Source organism: Coenobita brevimanus, chromosome 27 (genome assembly GCF_032717465.1).
Source record: "Coenobita brevimanus isolate Jiangsu-jjx chromosome 27, ASM3271746v2, whole genome shotgun sequence".
NCBI lineage: Eukaryota > Metazoa > Arthropoda > Malacostraca > Decapoda > Coenobitidae > Coenobita > Coenobita brevimanus.
Genome location: NC_136980.1, coordinates 6,994,218 through 7,015,752, shown reverse-complemented (window position 1 = coordinate 7,015,752; position 21,535 = coordinate 6,994,218). Strand labels below are relative to the sequence as shown.

Here is a 21,535-nt window from a genome sequence, read left to right as displayed (position 1 = left end):
CACTCGGTCATGTAAGCTTCGTGCAGTTACAACACTCAAGCCTCTGTTTCTTATCAAGGCCTACATGGCACCAGCCACTTTCCTTCCTTGTGTCACTCTACTTTCCACTTCTTTTGCACACTTTCCTCTCTTTTCTATCACTATACGCAGGTATTTGAACTGTCTCACCAATTCCATTCTCTCTTCATTCACTGTAACATCACACTGGGAGTCACCTTCTCTCTCAGTAACCATCACTCTACTGTTTTCTACATTTACTCTCAAGGCACGACGCTCACAGACATCTACAAAACCCTGCACTAGTCTACCAAGCTCTTGTCCGGTATTTGCAAGTAGCACTGCATCATCAGCCTACAACAAATTCGAAATATTCCATCCGTCACCATTCATTACCAAAGCCATCTCTCTCTCCATTACTTATGTTTTTACTTCTCTCATCATCCCATCCACATGTATATTGAACAACCAGGGGAACATCACACAACCTTGTCGCACGCCCACATTGATCGTGAACCAATCACTTAGATGCCCACTTATCATTACACATGCCTCTACCATCATAAAAACTCGACGGCAGTCGGCACCTTATAGCAGCATACCATCTACACCGTAGATTTTTATTATTATTATTATTATTATTATTATTATTATTGTTGTTGTTGTTGTTACATCATCATCATTATCATCGGGACCTCTTCCCCACCTAAGAATGAAAGAAGACATTGAAGAAGTAGGCGCTGTTCAATGAGTCAGACACTCATTCATTCACTATTCAGGCCCTTGGAAACCTGACTACCCCGCAGGCATAAACATCCATATTTACTGCTTTATATTACCGATCACCTCGAACCAATCCAGCGATGTTATTTTCTGTTTTATTTTTGCTACAGCCAAACGATTTTATTCAACATAGCTCTCATACAGTAAAAAGAGGGGGGGGGGTAATGGTGGCTATATATAACTACTCATTTCATTTACCTCTCCAAAGCTAACACTAGACAATTTTTTTTTTTTTTTTTTAACTGAGTTAGGAGCACTGAGGAGGATGCTGTCACCATCAGACATCAGTTCTCTCATGGCCGGGACAGTTCTCTCATAGTATCCTCTTCCAGCTAATGCCAATCGTTTCCGTCCAGCCAAGAGTGAGTCATAGGAGACTGAGAAGGCTATAAAAAAAAATATAATATTGTCACCATTTACCTTTGTGAAATTAAGGCAGTTCAAAATTCCCGCTCAAAAGCTGGGACTGAAACCTTATCGAATTTTTCTATTATGGCTCCCACTAAGAAAATTACGATGTTTTTTATTGACAGATAAACTCTTAATTTTTTCCTACATAAAACTGCAGGTTCTATAATTTATACATTTATTTCGAAGGGAGAATGGAAAAGAACCAATGTGCCGATCGCCGATCCCCCTGTCAACAAACGAAAACAGTGCAGTAGTCACACGGGACCTGGAGAACCTGTTTACTTCACTTAATTCACTGCAGCCATGCCTTCACTGGACGAGTAAGCGCTTTGTTTTCATTATACTCTCATTATATAACATTACAAATTATGTGGGTATTAATGTACGGTAGTGAAATTGGAAGCCATTATGCGGTACAATCTGGGTTTTTCCATATATTACCTCACTGTAACCATGCCTTATGTGGACAAGTGTTCCCCATGTAATTGTTGTTTTTTTTTATATTATTTAACACTTAAAGTACGGAGTCTTCAAGTATAGACACATTTGTTTATCACAGGAAGTAAACATATGCTTTCCTCTTAGCTCCAGAATCACCTTACCAGTCAGGTTTCCTGACGGCCTTTTGTATTTTTCTGCAAATTTTTGGGGTGATAAATGAACTTCTTGTATTTTTTTGTTATTTATTCTGGTGACAAATGAACGTTTCATATTTTTTTGGTAATTTTTGGGGTGGTAAAAACTTTTCACGTTAAATTTCTTCTCCGATGTTTTTACTGGTAGCTGTGTTACTTCTGCTATATGAGCTGTGTCTTGAGTGCAATGGTGGACACTTACTCCAGCATACCTCCCAGTGTAGTGTTAGTTTGGTTCTGCTTGTTGTTCTAGTTCTGGGTAAACAAACCTAATGGTGTTTCGACCTGTATTATTCGGGTACCTAACCTAACGTAGTATTTTTGCTTTTGTCTGATTACCATATTAATACGCGTTACAACAAACTTGCTGGGGAGAACCCGTCATGGGCTGCTATTCAACCAAACTCCCCACTAGGGCTTAGGGAAGCATTAGGTGCATAAACTTTCTATTTTTACGATATTTCTGGGTTAGCTGATATTTTCCAGTCTATTTCTCTGCCTTTCAGTCAAATTGTATGCTAATATTTTTGTTCCTTTGGTGGTACCTGATTACTAAGGGGCCAAAACAGCGCTAGGTTTGTTTACTTGGAACTAAAATAACGAGCAAAACCAAAATACAGTAAAACCTCCCTAAGTCGGCATAACGGGCTGAGGCCATGTTGACTTATGAAAATCACCTTCCCCCCCCCCCAAAAAAAAAAAAAATGTGTGTCTAAGATCACTTACCATGTTTGCATACAGTACATAGTAGCCTGCCAGAGGCTGCCTTGGTACTGTACTGAGACAACATGATGGCAGGATGCAGAATAAGCACACTTGAAAAGAACGCAACACTTTGTCACAGTCACGAGCAAACGAGAGAGACCTGTTGTGGGTGGTTGCTGGAGCAAGACTGAGCTCCACATGATGCGCAGAGTGGCGGCTCGGTATGTTTATACCACCTAAGTTGGTATATTGGCAGCAAACAACCAATGTGCTGACTTAATTTTGACATCAACAAGTTTGAATGGGATACCGTGACACCTCACGCCTCACGTGATGCTGAGTTTGGGTTGTTATTAGTCAGCATTTTGCTGACTTAGGATAAGTTTTGCTGACTATTTTTTTTTTTTTTTTTTGCCACAAGGTCAGTTTCAAAAATGATTTTTTAAATGATTATTTTGGAGCCATGCCGACTTGTATATAATCCTGGCTTAGGGGAATGCCGACTTAGGGAGGTTTTACTGTAATGCTACACCAATTGCCTTTTAGTACCTCTTCCTAACCTTACATGTTAACCCAACCTTATCAAACCTAGCAGTTTAACCAAACCTATACGTAACTTAACGAAGATTCAAGTAAGTTATAGTAAGTCCATCATTACACCATGGAAGAAAACATGAAGAAAACCATGATGACAGAGAAACAAAGTCAGCAGTAAGCATCAGTTTTGCTCATGAAATTAGTAATGAAAGAAGAATAAGCAGAAAAGGCATATACAAAAGTAGATGAATTGGGGTAGATTTGAATAGATAGGTTTGAGTAAGTCTCTTCCATTATCCCTAAGAAAAAACAAACGTTGGTGAGGCATAAGGAATATGGTAACAACAAAGGGGGAAAAAAAAAATAAACAGAAAACAGTCATTTACCACCATGATAAGTCAGAAAAATACAGAAAACAAACTGGAGGAATGGGAATTGAAAAGGTAAGGTCATTCTGCTGCGTAAAGTAAAATGTACATTTACCTCACATGAGGGCATTTTAGGAGTGAGTCTGAGTTATTGTCGGTAGAGTGTCATTTAATATTGTTCTTGTGGTGATTAGAGGCGGGGACGATGTCACTTTGCCAGTGAACCGGTGTTTAGTTCACAGCAATGGACTGAAAGTGTTCACTGCTCCTCAGGAAGAGACCTAATGTAAGGCAGTCAGTCAGATGAGGGGATCAAGACCTTGTGCAGACAGTAAAGTCAAGAGTGAAAGAGTGGATCCCTTCAGTCAGGACTGTGGTTTGTTGTGTCACTCAGTGTGAGTGGAAGCAAGGGCAATATAAAAGGAAGTTAGCAATAGTCTGATCAGTAGTCTGGCGCCAAGGATAGGGGTTAGGGGAGAGTCCTAAGCAATATAAGTGAGAATAAAGAGGTACCATATGTGTCCAATGGAGAGTCTGGTCAGAAGAATGTCAGTAGCTCAATCTGTTGATTGCGCCCAAGAGTGCAGGGAGGAATTTGTCCGGTAATGTCCAAGAGTAGTTGCTGGGAGTAGTAGGCTGAGAGAGGAGTCCCACCAACTGCGGCCTATTGGGTTTTCAGGCCTAGTGGCTGCAGGTTTAGAACTGCTGAGGAGTGTGCCTTCTGGTTGGCAGCATCAACAATTTCATTGCCTTTTACTCCAGAGTGTGCAGGTACCCACTGGGGGCACATGGTCCAGTTACCACAAGGAAGGACAAGAAGAGGGATTAGATTGTATGCACCAGCAGTGTTTCTGTGGTTGGCCTGTGGGACAGAATGAGGGATAGAGAGGACTGACAGTGTGAAAAGGACAACTGTCCGTGGCTGAAGGTGGGACTGTTCAAAGGAGAGGGCTTGGAAGATAGCATATAGTTCACTGGGGATATTTGAGTGAAGGGAGTTTACCTGCCAAATCTGGTATGCTGTCAGATATTCATAGTATATACCCAACCACAGTGGTGGAGAGTGGGGAGTCAGTATGAGATCCATCAGTGAAGACCAGGAAGTAGCGTTGGTAGAGCGTGACTGACATCTCATTGAAGATGTATCGCCAGATGAGGGCATTGGGACCTGGTGTACGGTGAAGTAAAGATAAAAGAGGTGTAAGGAGACAAATAGAATCAGATTGGAACAGGAGTGACTGGGGGGGGGGGTGTTGGGGATTAGGTGAGAGGAGGGAGGGAGAGGTCTTGGAAATGACAAAGATTGGACATAGGATGGGGCAATGGGATTTGAGATACCAGCAAAGGCAGGTGGAGGAGATGTCCAGGGATAGGTAGAGCCTGGGAAGAGGGTGAGGCACCAGGAGGGACATAACTCTGCATAGTGTGAGGCAGTCTTGCTGATGGCATACATAGGCCTAGGAGGGGTGGAAGCTCTCCTTCAGCATACAGGGAGTTGTAAGTGAGGAACACATTGCCCTGGTGATATGGAGAGCAGTGTTCTGAATCACATCCAGCTTGCAGAGAGCAATGGTTGATGATACCCCATACAATACAGTGCTGTAGATAATGCGACTGAGTGCCCTAGCTTTATAGTACAGTAGTGGAGGAGAACATCATGGTTGGCTCCCATGACATGTTAGCAAGGAAATGCATAATGTCCAGATGTTTGGAACATGAGAGGTATAGGTGATCATGATCAGTGTGTGAATTCCATGTAAGCTCTGGACCATCATTCCACATGCCAGGGTAGGTATGGTGCTGCCATAGGGCAGTAGAAGTGAATCCTAGGCAAATCACTGGGAGGATAGGGATTTTCATAAGTGTATGGTCCATGATTGCCCTCTTATTGCCACTGACAGGAGACCCCTGTCCCTTAGTCAGGACTGAAGGGAGTCAACTAGCCTATGCATTGAAGGGAGTGTTGGGCATGGTCCATGGAGTCTGCTTTGGCAGTTACAGCAAGGTCATCTGTGTTGATCATTGTGTCATTTGTGATCCATAGAGAAGCAAGTGTCATTTGAGGCCCTTATTATTGTCCATAAAACCTATTATTTATCATTTAAACTACCAGGACAGTACTTTTTAATATAGGTATCTTTGTTATAGGAGGCTGATTTACAGTGTGCATATTTACATGGCATCAGACATGCAGATATACACTGGAGTTGCATTAATGTACTTGTAACACCTGTAGCTAAGTTAATGATTGAATTATGTAGTTGGTTAAACATTATCCTGGAATCAGACATGTCTTGGTGTTGAATTTGCAGCATTGCATCCTGTTTAGCAATGTTATGATGTGGTAATTAGGTGGTTTATTATTCAGAGCATTCTGTCTATCTATCTGTCAATTGCCAGACACCTTAATCCCGTACGGGGTGGCCACAAACTAATCGCCTCCACGTTGCCCTGTCCTCCTACATTTCACTGCCCTGCTCCCAGTTCACACACCCCTCTCTTATATACCTCTCCACTCCATCCCTCCATCTCATCCTCGGCCTTCCCCTCCCTCTCCTCCCCTCCACCTCACTCACATACACTCTCCTCATCAGTCTCTCACCCTCCATCCTCTCCACATAGCCAAACCACCTCACTGTGTTCCTCCTAACACTTCCTATCACATCCACATCACAATACTCCTTTATATCCTCATTTGTCAGCCTGTCTCTCCATGTGACTCCACGGGCTTCTCTTAAATAACTCATTTCCACTGCTTTCACTCTTGACTTGTGTCCTTCCAGCAACGTCCAAGCTTCACTTCCATACGTTAGAGTTGGTATCACAATACTGTCATGTAGTAACTTTTTCACTTCCATGCTCACTTCTCTGTTTCTTATCACTGCTTTCAAGGAACCCGCAACCTTTCTTCCATGTTGTACCCTTTCAAGCACTTCACCCTCCAAACTTCCATCCTTACTCATCACACTCCCCAAGTACCTAATCGTACTCACATTATCCATTTCCTCACCATCCAACCTCTTGGCCTTATAATTGTAAAGTTACATAAAAGTTACATCTTGTTAATGCAACTGTTACATAAATTGGTACATATTGTTTATAGTTACATAATTGTAACTATAAACAATATGAAGACCATCACTTTACTCCTCCCTAAATTCACCTTTAGATTCCGTTTCTTACACACTCTCCAAACTCATCCACCAAGCCTTGCAGCTCCCCTTCATCTTCACTTAACAACACAGTATCATCTGCAAACAACAGTACAGGGAGTTTCCAAACACTACCCTCTCTCACTAGGGCCACTGCGGCATCCACTGCCCAACCTTGTATCTCTTTTATGACCCCATCCATGTATAGATTGAGCAACCATGGAGACATGACACACCCCTGTTTCAACCCAACCTTCAAAGAGAAAAATTCACTCAGTTCACCATCCACATGCACTGTAGCCTTAGCACCATCATACATACTCTTCACAGCATTCAGCAGCTTCCCATCTACTTCATATATTTTTAATACTTTCCACAATCTATGTCTATCCATCCTGTCATATGCTTTCTCCAAATCCATGAAGGCTGCACACAACTTCTTTCCCTTCTCTAGAAACTTTTCCACTAAAGATCTAAGAATGAGCATTCATGCTTGTATATGCCTAAACTTGTAGCTCTTGTTTTTGCTTAACCCTGGTCTGTCTGGCCCAGTAGGTCCATTGACCAAAGGTAACCAGTTGATTCTGTGGACTTGTCTTTCAGGTACTGCACAGTACAAACACTGTGTGGGAATCTGGTGACCCCTTGTGGTAGATAACACCTCATGAGGGTCAGATTAGGTCCTTCTCAATGGTAAGATGCAGGGAAATATTTGGAGGCTTGGCTCCCATGTTGACACTGTTACTGCGTCACTCCACCCAGCACCATCTAAAATTGGTAATATTGTGGTGCAAAAATTGGCTATCTGCATCTTCAGTTGAAAGGTGTTCATTGTACTCACTTTTTCCGTGATGATTTTATTCGGAATAGGAGAAACCATAAATGGGAGAGGTTAGATATAGCCTTCTTTAAGCCTTTACATCCCTTTAGCAGTGACATCCATTCATAGGGTCAGTCCCCAAGAGGTGACTATTTTCAGTCATGCACTGATATCAGGGGGGAGGCTGCTCATCTATCCCTAAATATCCTGGTCTGTGGCCGCCAGGCCCCAGGTCCCCATGCCAAATAGTGCATAATGTGGGATTAGCTATTCATCATCATCATCCTGCCTCTTTAGGTGGGGCGAGGTTGTCTAAAGAAAGCTGGGAACAGAAAATAACATGGTAGTGGGCTTAACAGCTTGCCCAGTGAAATGGGCCACACACACATTCATTCACCATTCAAGCCTTCAGAATCCTGGCTTCATCTGATAGGTGTCCGGGGCTATTTGATCTATCAAGGTCTAGCTCGGGGAATTCATTTCCCCATAGGGAAAAAAAAAAAAAACTGATAGGGACACTTATTCCACACTGGTAGCTTCAGATTTACATATCCAACAAAGCTGTTATTTTATTTTATTTTTTTAAATTAAGGCTATTAGTAGGTGGTGACCATCATCCACTCACTTGATTTAGTGCTGCTTACTTCTTCCTTCTTCTTTGTTATTTTATTTCTGTGCCTGCCCTCCTCTCATCATGTTTCTCTCATCATTCCTGTCACATTTTATTACTCTTCTTTCCCTCACAGGTGGCTTTACATTAAGTGACAAGCCAAATGGTTTCGTGGCTTACAGGGAACCATTTACAGTGCAGGTTGGTAACTATATAACCAACCCATACATGTTCCTTATGAGTCAACAAGTGGGTTGGTGGAGGGTTAGTGCCCCTCCCTGTAAGACAACTATCTCAGTCAAACGGCCACCCTTTATAGGTTTATGGCATCTGGCTATAGATATATAGTTACACAAATAGATAGGATGCTGTTGTTATTATTTTTTCCCCCTATTCTTTAAAATCCACATTTGTGTGTGATTATCATCCCCATTCTATTTTACGTTGATTGCAGTTTTATTTGTGTATTTTTATTTTTGATTCCCTGATTTTATCCACATTTGTAAATGCTTCCCCCCTTATGTTTTGTATTTCCCATTGCCTTCCAGAGTGAAATCCAGCTGGGCTGATGAAGTGGAGGAAGTTGAGGGTGAGTGCCCTGCCTTAGCATTTAGTACATATTTTAAACAGAAGGCTGCTGGAGAAGGACACCTTCTTGTGGTGGCACGAGTATCACAAGGTGACTTACTTGCCTGTTATATACATACCATGGCAACTACCCTATTTGCCAAAAGGAGGAGGCTGAACTAAGTATAAATGGTAGCTTCAGCCCACTGACTTTGCATCTGAATGAGCCTGGGGTTGCTACTAGTGCAGCCCACATTGGGTTAGGTTTGTTCCTGTAGCTCTGTGACAGGAAAGCAGAGTACTGTGGCTCTACATCCATTCTGTAACACCTGTTGATGACAAGACCCAAATTCTTGTGTTACTCTCTGGTTGAAACTGCATTCAAGATGCACAGGTGGCAATTTCATGCTTAGTTAAAGTGTATCAAGTAGATTCAGGATAAGTTAGGTTTTATGCATGAATCTTTTTATGGAAATAGGATTACCCTTCAAGTAAATCATAGTGATAAGATTATTAGGTACCAGGTAAGTACAGTGTTAAATAGTACCATAGATATTCAAATGTACTGGGAAAACTGAAATTGCTGCGTAGTGATCCATATTTCAATGTTATGAGTATCGCAGGTTGTCGGGTAAGTACTGTTGATAGGTATCATGATCATGCATCCACACCAACATCTGCACTTACTTGCTTCATAGCATATTAGATATTACAGAATTTTTTGTCTGAGTTAAAACTGAGTGTGGAAGGTTTGTGAGCATTGAGGGTAAGAGTATTAAGAGTTAGACTGAGAAAGACTTGGAATTATGTTTGAGAGCGTGACGTTAGGGATAAGTAGCTAAAGATGAAGCACTGTGATCTCCCATTAAGTGACCCAGGCTGACAAAGGCAAGTACTGTATGTTGGGGTTTTAATAAGTGAATGAATATAAGTGGTGCTCCTTAAGCTGTCTGTTACACCATTGAACTGTGGCTGTTGCCACCCATATAGTTCAGATTTTTTTTTTTTTTTTTTTTTTTGTAATCCATGGTAAGTTAGAAATTCTCTCTCTCTCTAGTTCAGATAATTTTTTTTTTTTTTTAATCCATGGTAAGTTAGAAATCTCTCTCTCTCTCTCTGGGTTGTGAAGACTACTAACTTCATTTTTTTCTCTTTCTTTAAACAAGTCTACAACACCTATTATATCAGGCCTAATGTTTTTCGTCAAATGTTACCATAAATTTGATTGAAGTTTGGGAAGTGTTCGGTGGTCATGTGGATGGAGAGGAACGTACATTATACCGTATACATTCTGAAGCAGTCTAAACGAAGGAGAGTTAATAAAAGACTCTAGCACGTATTTTTATATTCACCCCAGTTGGTTGTAAAGTGTAGGAATGAGGATAGACATGGTATTCAAGCTTTTAGGTCCTTATTCACGTCAGATGACGATGCTCCCAAACATCCTGCGCTACGGTATATGTTTTGCGTAGTACACCTTGCTGTCCTCTTGTGTTACTTAACCCGCCCCGTCCCGACGACGTATGGGTACGTCACCACGATTTGCATTTGCCAGTCCCGGCGACGTACCAGTACGTCGTGCAATTGCAAGGTACCTAATTTGCACAATTTTCAATTTTCGCACGTGATTTTTCGTATGTATACACAGGACACCTTCCTCTATTCCTGTACAAGATACCAAGCAGGGACAATGCCTTACACTGCATAACCTCCCCCCTCCCCCCCTCATGCCATTGTCTTGGCAAAGGACCTGTTACCAGTGACCTGGCTAGTAAAGTTATTCAGGGCCAGAGTGATTCCCCAATCGATGACAATGTGGAGGACAATGTTTACATAGCATTAGAAGAAGAAACAGCCAGAAATAATGATCAGGTAGTGTGGCAAAAATAGGTCAGGTATGGTGATTAGTTAGTGAGTGAAACAATGCTTATAATGCCTTTATTACTGCTTGAAAACCAATATACTGTCATACTACATATACATTCGTACCAAGTAAATAAATAAATACCTTTTATGAGTGGATAAAATAGTTACCCTCCCATAGAACTCGTTTTCTTTGGTGCCAGCATGTCAGAAAACCCACTCAGGTAAGGAGGAACTCCTACCTGGATTGGGCACTTTAAACCTCAGGTGAGCGATTTCTCTATGAATTTTCGATGTTTCTCACCAAAAGCGAAGGTTTTAGCCAAAAAAAAAAAAATCGAAAATACCTCGGGACTGGGGGATGTCGGAGGTGCGGAAAACCTCGGGACGTGACGGGTTAAGTTATTCAATATCACCATACTTTGCATAAGGAACGTACAAAACTATATTACCAGTCATATATAAAAATAAATCGCAAAAGAAGAAATGTTAGGGAGCTTCCTTAGCCAACGAGAATACCAGCGTGAAAGTTGACTCAAACTTCGGCGTTTAATTCGTGTCCCAGTGTTGCCAGATGGTGCAGAGGAAATTTCAGGAGAAAATTGCCAAAAAATTCAGTAGATACAGGTAAAAATTCGGTAGACAACGCCAGTATATATATGCACCATATTGGTACTTAACATATATATTTCTGGAATCAATTTAATGAAATTAAGGAGAAGCTTTTTATATACTGTATTTAATATCTTATTACAATAGTTGGTGAAATATTACAGAACAAAATATAATTTTCTTCACAAACTAAAAATTACAAAATCATTCTTTTATATGCAAATCAGCAGGACCCCCGTGTTCCCTACGAAAATGAATATAATGAATATCGAGTAGCTTTTTAACGACCGTGAATGACAGTAATTCTGACATCTAGATGTTTTTTTCAGCAAAAATGAACTGATAAAGTAAGTCAGTATAGGCCACTGTTTACTTTAAAATATCCCCAAAACATATTATGATCTAATAAAACTTCTCACCTTTCAATCATGGCGAGGCACAACTGGGAACTCGTAAGATTTGCTGCACTAATGTCTTTCTCCCTGCACCTCATCTCGTCCTCAGCGCAACTGCCAACTGCTGTGCCGAATTTCTGACTGATTAGGAAAAGCAGGTCTGCCAAATATTGTTATATCAAGGCACTATATTTACAAATAAAAAGCAATAGAAAAGCGCTGGATTCGATATTGGCAGAATTACAAACTAGTTAACCTTACAAACTTAACATCCAAGTAAATCAACAAAATATTTTGAGCCTTTAGGCCATTATATTAGGTCTCGTGGATGTGTGTTCCTCATTGTCTGCAACTCATCCCCGAGCGTTCAGTCTCGTCGCCTTCCTGTACACACCAGTGTTTAATACGAATGGGTGGCAGTCGGCAGTGGCACACGTACAGAAAACGTCACAACACCGGGCATCCAGTCCTCACTCACCCCTCCCCTGGGCCTCCCACCCTCTCTCTCTCTCTCTCTCTCTCTCTCTTATATTTAGCTTTTATGGATTTTCAACTGCCGGGAAGCAAAATTTCTGTAGATTTTCTGGAGAACCTTTCAAAATTCAGTAGATTAGAGCAATAATTCGGTATTTCTTGAGATCCATCAGAAATCCAGTAGATCTCACGATATTTCGGTAGATCTGGCAACACTCGTGTCCTGACTTGTTAATATTTTCTGATTATATAGTATGCGATTTCAGTGATCGTTTGGATTTCCATTTTAGAATACATGTTAGAACATGGGTATAAATGTCAGGTATGGACCGTATGGTACCAAAGTTACTGCCAGCCCATTCTAGAAATCGTCTTATGGTTTATGTCTGCATACAACACTAAAATTCTCTTGCATGTTATCATGTTTGCTCCTGGCTTTTGGTTTTGGTAACCACTTCAGTCCGAAAATTTCCTAATATTATGTCCAGCCTAGAGTTGCTTTTCGAACTGTAGGGGATAACTAAAGTTACATAAGCCCGTTGAGTGCGAGATAAATTCGCTTCGAAATAGCAGGAATAATTTTAAGAATTACCGTAATGAAGGGATTAATGATGGATGGCTTATCCTACGTATAATTTTTACGCATGAATCAAATTAATAATACAACACACGATATGTTTCGAGAGGCTGGCTTTTAGCTAGGATGGGATGAACTATAAGAAGAGCACTAGAAGTAAATTATTTATTTTGAAAGTTCATTACAATAATATTCGTATTATTATTATTATTATTATATTATTATTATTATTATTATTATTACGCATTTAATCCATTAACAAATGCGACATATGAGTTTCTCGGTTACATCATTTACATGTCACCCGTTCTTCAAGAAGATTATGGCCTTGTGTGCTTGTAACAGAAGAGTGTCATTGAAGGATGACAAATATCCTGGTGAGTTAGCTTATGGATGAGTACAAAGGCAAGAGTCGTGTTACTTTTTTGTTGGAAGATTAAGTGTAACACGTTAAACGAGAGCTCAACCGCAGTTACTTATTTGTGATTGGATAGCCTAACTTTATGAACTTTCCTGTCCGCTGCTGATGAGATGACGGTACGAATGAAGCCAGGAAATTCCGAGGCCTGCTGCATCCGAGAGAAAATTTGAGCCTTATTTAGTCAGGCGATGATATCCTGCCTTTACATAATATGGTACATCCCCCAAAGACGGTAAGACCATTATACAGTACTGTACCTCGGAATGGAGAGGCTAAACCGCATGCATCCAACTACAGGGAAAGAGAGAAGACATGATAAATCTTTATTTAGGGGGATTGAATCCCGAACATATAGTTCAAACATTCTCTGTAAGTCAATGTTTCATATTTTGTCACATCATTCCCCACTTGGGATCTTAACATCGTTGTGGCCCCCTTTCATTTTTGCTCAAACCCTTTGCAATGATTGATGGGAGTGGGGAAGGAACTGTGCTTCATTTATTTTAATGCTTACAACTATCAATCACAAGCCTGCCTTGGCTCCCCTAAAATCCTGCTGTGGCCCCCATGATGGCCGTGACTCTCAGTTTGAGAATGGCTCTCAGTTTTAGAACCAATGGTACTGTAAGCAGAACTGTAGAAAGGTGGATTAGGAGGAAGGCACGATGGAGAACGGTCATCGTTCAGGTCACCATTGTGTTACCCCACCAACACAGGTACAGTACAGTAATCTCTCAATTATCCGGTGTAATTCATCCAAGCTGTATGCCAAATAGCATGAAACACTGGATGTTGCATAGTGCCCCCCATTGACTCAGTACAGTATTTTGTGTCGAGCTGGATATTGCGTTAATGTCCATCTCAACCCCTTATCCTAAAAACTTTTCTGTGAGTATCTATCTATCTATCTATCTATTGCCAGACGCCTCAATCCCGTTTGGGGTGGCCACAAACAAATCGCCTCCAAGTCGCCCTGTCCCCCGCCATTTCACTGCCCTGCTCCCAACTCACACCCCCCTCTCTCATATACCTCTCCACCCTGGGCAGTATTTAACATCGTCACCTTACTATGGGTAATTTCTTGGAAACCACTGAAAATTACATGTTTTCAGACCTAAATATCTTGGAAAGTACAGCACTTAGGGAAACGAATTGATGACCATTTTACTCATCAACTCTTCGTCTTGCAAATGAAAATATCTCCAGATCTGTATGTCATAAAAAGACTTTGTGGTTCCTTTGTGGTTGAGTTATATATATATTAGACTTGTGGACGAGCGGTTATTATACTGGAGTAGCTTGTAGTAGATAATCTTCTTTCCCATTTGTCATGTAGTGACAGGAGAGGTAAAGAATAGTATGGGACTATTTTTATTTGTCTTGGAAATATTAACAAGTCTCTCACACAGAGCGGAGTATAGAGTCCAGTCCCGCTAGCTATCTCTCTGTCTCTCTCTCAAGTTACCAAGCCCTTCTCCCTGCGACCTGTCTCTTCTAAGGCCTCTCTCCTTCTGACCTCTCTTTCCTAAATTCTGGTGTAGCAGGGGTTGTATCACGTGTGTTCCTTGTGAGTAGAAAGTTCTAGAAGCCTGTGTGTGAGTATGTGTGTGTATGGTCACTAGGCGCTGTCATGTGCCTAATAAGCATTCCTTGAGTTAAGAGTGTGTAAGCATGTTTAGCATTGCTCGATTCTCACAGACACAATACCTTCTCATCATCTGACTCCCTGCTTCTATCTGTCTCTCTATCTATCTATTTATCTATCTATCTATTATGATTTGTAATTATAATATGGAGTCCTGATATCTGCTCGGTCACGCGAAAATGGCGTACCATTGACAGTTAATAGTCCTAACATATTAATACATATTATATACATATTATAATGAACTTACAAGCTAATTAAGTGAAATACATAATATTGTAAAAGTAACATAATTGTATGAATATTGTATACATATAATATTTATAGTAAATAGTGATTATTCAATAATATTACATTTTAAACAAGTTGTATACATATTTGAATAAATGCATTAAAGTAAATTATTTAACTGTAATACAGTATGTACTTGGGTTATTGTAGTGAAATGCATAATTGTGTTGGCCTTATAACTGTACAATAGTTACATTTTGTTAATGCAACTGTTACATAAGTGTCTTGGCCTTATAATTGTAGTTAAAGTTACATAAAAGTTACATCTTGTTAATGCAACTGTTACATAAATTGGTACATATTGTTTATAGTTACATAATTGTAGCAAGTGTAACATAATGCAATCGTTTGTCGTTACATAATTGTTACATATCGTTTGTAGTTACATAATTGTAATAAGTGTAACATAATGCAATCGTTTGTCGTTACATAATTATAATATGGAGTTACATAATTGTTATAATTGCAGTCCTAACATATGCTGCGGTCGATGATATGATGTGCCATGCCACTTGCTTGTGGAGAATACAATTTGCTTTTTTGTTTGTAGTTTATGTGGTATTTTGGCATTTGTAGTAACACTTACACTTATTTTCATTTGTTTGTTATGTGATCTTACTCTATTTCTCTCTTTTTTCTTTCTTACCTTTTCTTTCTTTCTTTCTTTCTTTCTTTTTTGTATGTATTGATTTTCTATAGTTTGTTTTTCTTCGTTTGTGTACGCTTTTTCTATGTTTTTCATGGTTGCATAATTACTGGCTAATTTCCTTGGGATATTTTTTTAAAGTTTAGTTTATATTGCACAGGTATTCCTGAAAATGATATGATATAGTCCCATATTTTGTTATTTTATATAAAAAATATATACACTATATACAGTATTAACTATATACATTGACTTGTTGTTCACTTGTACCTAGCGTGGGTAATATGTGTGTCAGCACTGTGTGGAAATCATTGTCTTCACGATTGTGTTGAAGATGTTCACTCTTGCTAACGTCATTTGTGTTGGCCATTTTTTTTTTTTTTCCTCTCTCTAGTTTACCTTGTAACTTAATTTGTCTGTTTCCACTAGGTAGGTTTAATTAATAAATGTTAAATACAGTTCTTTTAATTGCTCACTGAGTAACTGTGATGGTATATTTTCTTTATTACTTTGTAGATGTTATAATGTTTAGTTGTATGTATGTAACACGTATTTTATGTAGGTATAAATGGTAACACTCGTTTGTAGTAAATAAATGTTATAATAAATGAATGAATATATACAGTGTAGAATATTTATTGTTGGTGATTATTTAGTGTTTGAGTTATGCAGATAACTGAAGTAAGTATGTGTATTTAAGCTGTAACTATACAGCACGTTTTATATGTTTGTGCAGAAGCTTATTGTCTATCACTGTGTATTGTATAAATGAAGTAACTATGTAACTCACTAATTTTTACTGTGGTGGGAATGGTGTGGGTGGTGTTGCACGTGGTGATAGCGTTATTCTTCACGGGTTGATTGGCGTGTTGTGGGGTGTCAGACACACGGCTTGGCGTCGTCTCAGCACACGTATGGTGACCTCAACTTCCCACACTGGTAGCTGTGGTGAGTGAATGAGTAGCGATGAGTAACTTGAGTGAAGATGAGTGAGTAAGATGAGTTATGAGTCGTGTCTCACTCTTCGTTTGTTTGTTCCGTTTTTCTATGTCGATGTTTTCTCGGTCCTTTTCTGTAGTGATTTACTTGTTGTGGGATGAAGACTGCCGCTACTTGTAGGTGCGTGTAGAAGATTATACAGACGACGTAGAGTTGTTAATTGTAGTTGATTGTAGATGGTTGTAGTTCGCTGATTCGTCGTAGAAATTGCAAGATCGTATCAATATTTTGTTAAACTACTTGCAAGGCGTCGTGTGATCACTTCTAAATCAGCGTGATGATCGTGGAGACGGAGGGGGGGTTGGAGAGAACTGTCAGGAGCTGGTTGTGTTGTTGGTTGTGAGAGGTATTCTTGTTTTCAATCTTGATATTTTGTAGGAATTCAATGTTGATTCGTAGACGAGGTTCGTATACGTTCGCTGCTACCAAATGTCATAAAAAGACTTTGTGGTTCCTTTGTGGTTGAGTTATATATATATTAGACTTGTGGACGAGCGGTTATTATACTGGAGTAGCTTGTAGTAGATAATCTTCTTTCCCATTTGTCATGTAGTGACAGGAGAGGTAAAGAATAGTATGGGACTATTTTTATTTGTCTTGGAAATATTAACAAGTCTCTCACACAGAGCGGAGTATAGAGTCCAGTCCCGCTAGCTATCTCTCTGTCTCGCTCTCTCTGTCTCTCTCTCAAGTTACCAAGCCCTTCTCCCTGCGACCTGTCTCTTCTAAGGCCTCTCTCCTTCTGACCTCTCTTTCCTAATTTCTGGTGTAGCAGGGGTTGTATCACGTGTGTTCCTTGTGAGTAGAAAGTTCTAGAAGCCTGTGTGTGAGTATGTGTGTGTATGGTCACTAGGCGCTGTCGTGTGCCTAATAAGCATTCCTTGAGTTAAGAGTGTGTAAGCATGTTTAGCATTGCTCGATTCTCACAGACACAATACCTTCTCATCATCTGACTCCCTGCTTCTATCTGTCTCTCTATCTATCTATTTATCTATCTATCTATTATGATTTGTAATTATAATATGGAGTCCTGATATGTAGGTCCTCGCATTGATGACTAATGACGTGAGGAAGAGAACTAATTTTTGTCCAGAGAGAGGAGGTGTTTGTGTGTCTGCCCACTGCGCCGACTATGCCATAGCTCTCAACGTGATAACCTACTCCACTACTAGACAGACTAGACACTGCATCCAAGGCATGCCTTATGACACTATCACTGTGCCCTTTTCTAGTCTTCTTGGAACGAGGCTTGGCATGGGTGGATGATGCAAGGATCCACATAAGGCGGGAACAGAATCAGATGAGGGACGTAAGAAAACATCGTCCTACACCTGGCAGAGTCACAGAGACGATTGAGCTATGCTTGCATCGGGTGCTGGGAGGCTATCACCACCCTTTGGCGACGAGGTCAAGTGGCGGCCACTTCAGATTGTGATGCGAAAACACTTGCTGGTATAGCTTATCACCTGGCACCCCGATCCACCAATTTCGTTTAAGACATAGCTGTCACTTGGTGCTTTAGGGATTAAGCATGAAGTACAGTACCGTATAACAAAGTACAGTACAGTAATGGTCAGTTTTCGGTACCTTTCACTTCATTCGATCCAGGAAATCTGACACAACCACGTAGACCACATTATTTTGAATCTGTTCCACTATAAATTAGTTTTCTGATTGGCCTGGGAGGAAGGTAGAGTCCCGAAGGATTGGAAGTCAGATATAATTATTCCCCTGTACAAAGCAAAAAGGGAAAAAGAAGTGTGTAGTACTCATAGGGGCATTTGTCTTCATTGTGTAATAGGAAAAGTATGTGGTAGGATACTTATTGATGGAGTTAGGGAAATAACAGAGGAATTTGCTAGGTGGAGAAGAACAGGGAGGTTTTAGGAAGGGAAGAGGTTGTGTAGATCAGTGCTCTTCAACCTTTTTTGGCGTCGTCCACCCCTAGTGTTGAATTGCTAAAAGCTGTCCACCCCAATCGGTTAACTGTATAATCCCATGATCCTACCCTTATATATTTACTTTTTTAGATTCTTGAATGTACAAATACGTAGGCAAGTAAAAACAATATACAAATATATATTTCATGTTTACACTTTGTGATAAATCTGAAGGGAAAGACAGAGAGGTTAAATCTTGTATAAATTTCATTGTATAGTGTATGCATTTCGAGATAAAGCTGGATTAAGTGCTCGTGAGCCACAGAAAAATCAACATACAGGCTATCTTTGACTACACATATGTAAATTCTCCACTTGTATTATATTATTAATTTCTTCTTTTTTCTTCTATCCATATACGGTAATGATCTGGTCCACCCTCTGTCCACCCAAAGAAAGCTGTCCACCCCACACTGAATTTCGTCCACCCTAAGGTGGACCGTCCACCCAGGTTGAATAGCACTGGTGTAGATCAAATAGGTACCCGGTATTCATTCTTAGGTCTTTAGTGAAAAAGTTTCTAAAGAAGAGAGAGAGGTTGTAAGCTGCCTTCACGGATATGGGGAAAACATTTGACATTTGTGGTGTGGATGTGGATGTGATAGGAAGCATTATGAGGAACACACTGAGGTAGTTTGGCCATGTGGAGAGGATGGAGGGTGAAAGACTGACGAAGAGAGTGTATGTGAGTGAGGTGGAGGGGGGAAGAGGGAGGGGGAGGCCGAGGATGAGATGGAGGGATGGGTGGAGAGGTATATGAGAGAGGGGGGTGTGAGTTGGGAGCAGGGCAGTGAAATGGCGGGGGACAGGGCGACTTGGAGGCGATTTGTTTGTGGCCACCCCAAACGGGATTGAGGCATCTGGCAATAGATAGATAGATAGGTAGATAGACAAGGATTGTGGAAAGTTTTAAGAATATATGGAGTAAATAGGAAGTTGTTGAATGCCATGAAGAGTTTGTATGAGGGTGCTAAAGCTGCAGTGTGTGTGGACAGTGAACTGAGTGAATTTTTTTGTTTGAATGTTGGATTGAAACAGGCATGTGTCTCGTCCCCATGGTTGTTCAGTCTGTATATGGATGGACTTATAAAAGAGATACAAGGTAGGGCAGTGGATATTGGAGTGGTCCTGATGAGAGAGGGCAGTGTTTGGAACTCCCTGTATTGTTGTTTGCAGATGATACTGTATTGTTAAGTGAAGACGAAGGGGAACAGGCTTGGTGATTGAGTTGGGGAGAGTGTGTAAGAAACGGAATCTAAAAGTGAATGTAGGGAAAAGGAAAGTTATGGTCTTCGAGAGAATTGAAGTTAGGGAATGTACAGTGAGGTTGCATGAGGAGGAAATGGAAAATGTGAGTGCATTTAAGTACTTGGGTAGTGTGATGAGTAAAGATGGAAGTTAAGAGGGTGAAGTGCTTGAAAAGGTAGGCTACAGTAAGAAAGAAAGGTTGCTGGTACTTTGAAAGCAGTGATAAGAAACAGGGAATTGAACAAGGAAGTATAAAAGTTACTGCATGACAGTATTGTGATACCAGCTCTAATGTATGGAAGTGAAGCTTGGACCTTGTTGGAGGGACAGAAGTCTAGAGTGAGAGCAGTGGAAATGAGTTATTTGAAAGGAGAATGTGGAGTTACATGGAGAGACAGACTGACGAATGAGGAAATGAAGGAACTTTGTGGTGTGAATGTGATAGAAAGCATGAGGTGAAATACACTGAGGTGGTTTGGCCATGTGGAGAGGATGGAGAGCGAGAGACTAACAAGGATAGTTTATGCAGGTGAGGTGGAGGTGAAGTCTCTCAACTTCTTCCACACCCCTGTTTCTTATCCACTCACTATATGCTTTCATCTTTTGCAGCACAGCCTGTCTCACCTCTTCATTTCACCATGCTTTTCCTTGCGCTCCTTTTCGTCTTCTCTTCACCCTACACTCCACCTTATGAGCTGCAAAGATTTCTTCTGTGAATATTTTGCACACACCATCCATGTTCCCATCTGCTCCAAATCATATTTACCCAATTGCTCCTCCACTTCTCTTATATTCTGCCTTTTTTCCATCCTTTTGCAACCTTGCTACCCTCCTTGTCCGGACTACAGGTACTTCCTTCTGTCCTTCCCTTCTCCTCCATTTCATTTGAATCTTGATTTCCACCACCACCAAATGGTGGTCAGAAAGTCCACTCTCCCAACCTCTGTATGCTCTTGCATCCATTACACATGTTCTCATTCTGTCATGCACACGCGCATAGTCAATAATTGCCTTCCGTTCATTCAGTTCACCACCCTCCATTCTCATCACTTGCCACATATACATGTTTATCATTTTGCGTCTGAAGAGGGTATTGGCTGTCACCAACCCCCTCACTGCACGGATGCCCACTAGAGCACTGCCATTCTCATCCACTTCTGCAGTCACATCCCACTCGCCAACTACTCCATCCACCTTCACATTCCTTACGTTTCCATTCATATCTCCATTAAAAAAAAAAACAGTCTCTCATTCCTTTCAAACTTTTCCATGCATGCTTCTGCATTTGTCCAGAACTTTTCTTTCAGTCTATCTGCATGATCTTGTGTTGGTGCATACTTCTATCTATCTATCTATTGCCAGACGCCTCAATCCCGTTTGGGGTGGCCACAAACAAATCGCCTCCAAGTCGCCCTGTCCCCCGCCATTTCACTGCCCTGCTCCCAACTCACACCCCCCTCTCTCATATACCTCTCCACCCCATCCCTCCATCTCATCCTCGGCCTCCCCCTCCCTCTTCCCCCCTCCACCTCACTCATATACACTCTCTTCGTCAGTCTTTCACCCTCCATCCTCTCCACATGGCCAAACCACCTCAGTGTATTCCTCATAACGCTTCCTATCACATCCACATCCACACCACAACGTTCCTTTATACCCTCATTCGTCAGCCTGTCTCTCCACGTGACTCCACAGGCAATTTAGGGTTAACAGTTATTCATAGATTTTTCTTGGATTATATTCTCCCAGTTTTTGTATTTTCACTTCCTCCAAATTCTGTTACAATACCTGGCATTTTCCTGTATGAAATTCCATCTCCCTTTTTGTACTCCACTCAAA

The 21,535-nt window shown here is 40.8% G+C and overlaps 1 protein-coding gene across 1 annotated transcript in view; it reads left to right on the top strand.

Annotated features, from left to right (window-relative positions):
• The first annotated feature begins 1,406 nt into the window (after positions 1 to 1,406).
• LOC145394562 (eukaryotic translation initiation factor 3 subunit G-like) overlaps positions 1,407 to 21,535 on the top strand; it is a 37,254-nt gene continuing 17,125 nt past the window's right edge. The window contains exons 1-2 of the mRNA XM_080268403.1: positions 1,407 to 1,511; positions 8,567 to 8,607. Coding sequence (XP_080124529.1) covers positions 1,495 to 1,511; positions 8,567 to 8,607 — 58 coding nt within the window. The 5' untranslated portion in view covers positions 1,407 to 1,494. The remainder of the gene's footprint in view (positions 1,512 to 8,566; positions 8,608 to 21,535) is intronic.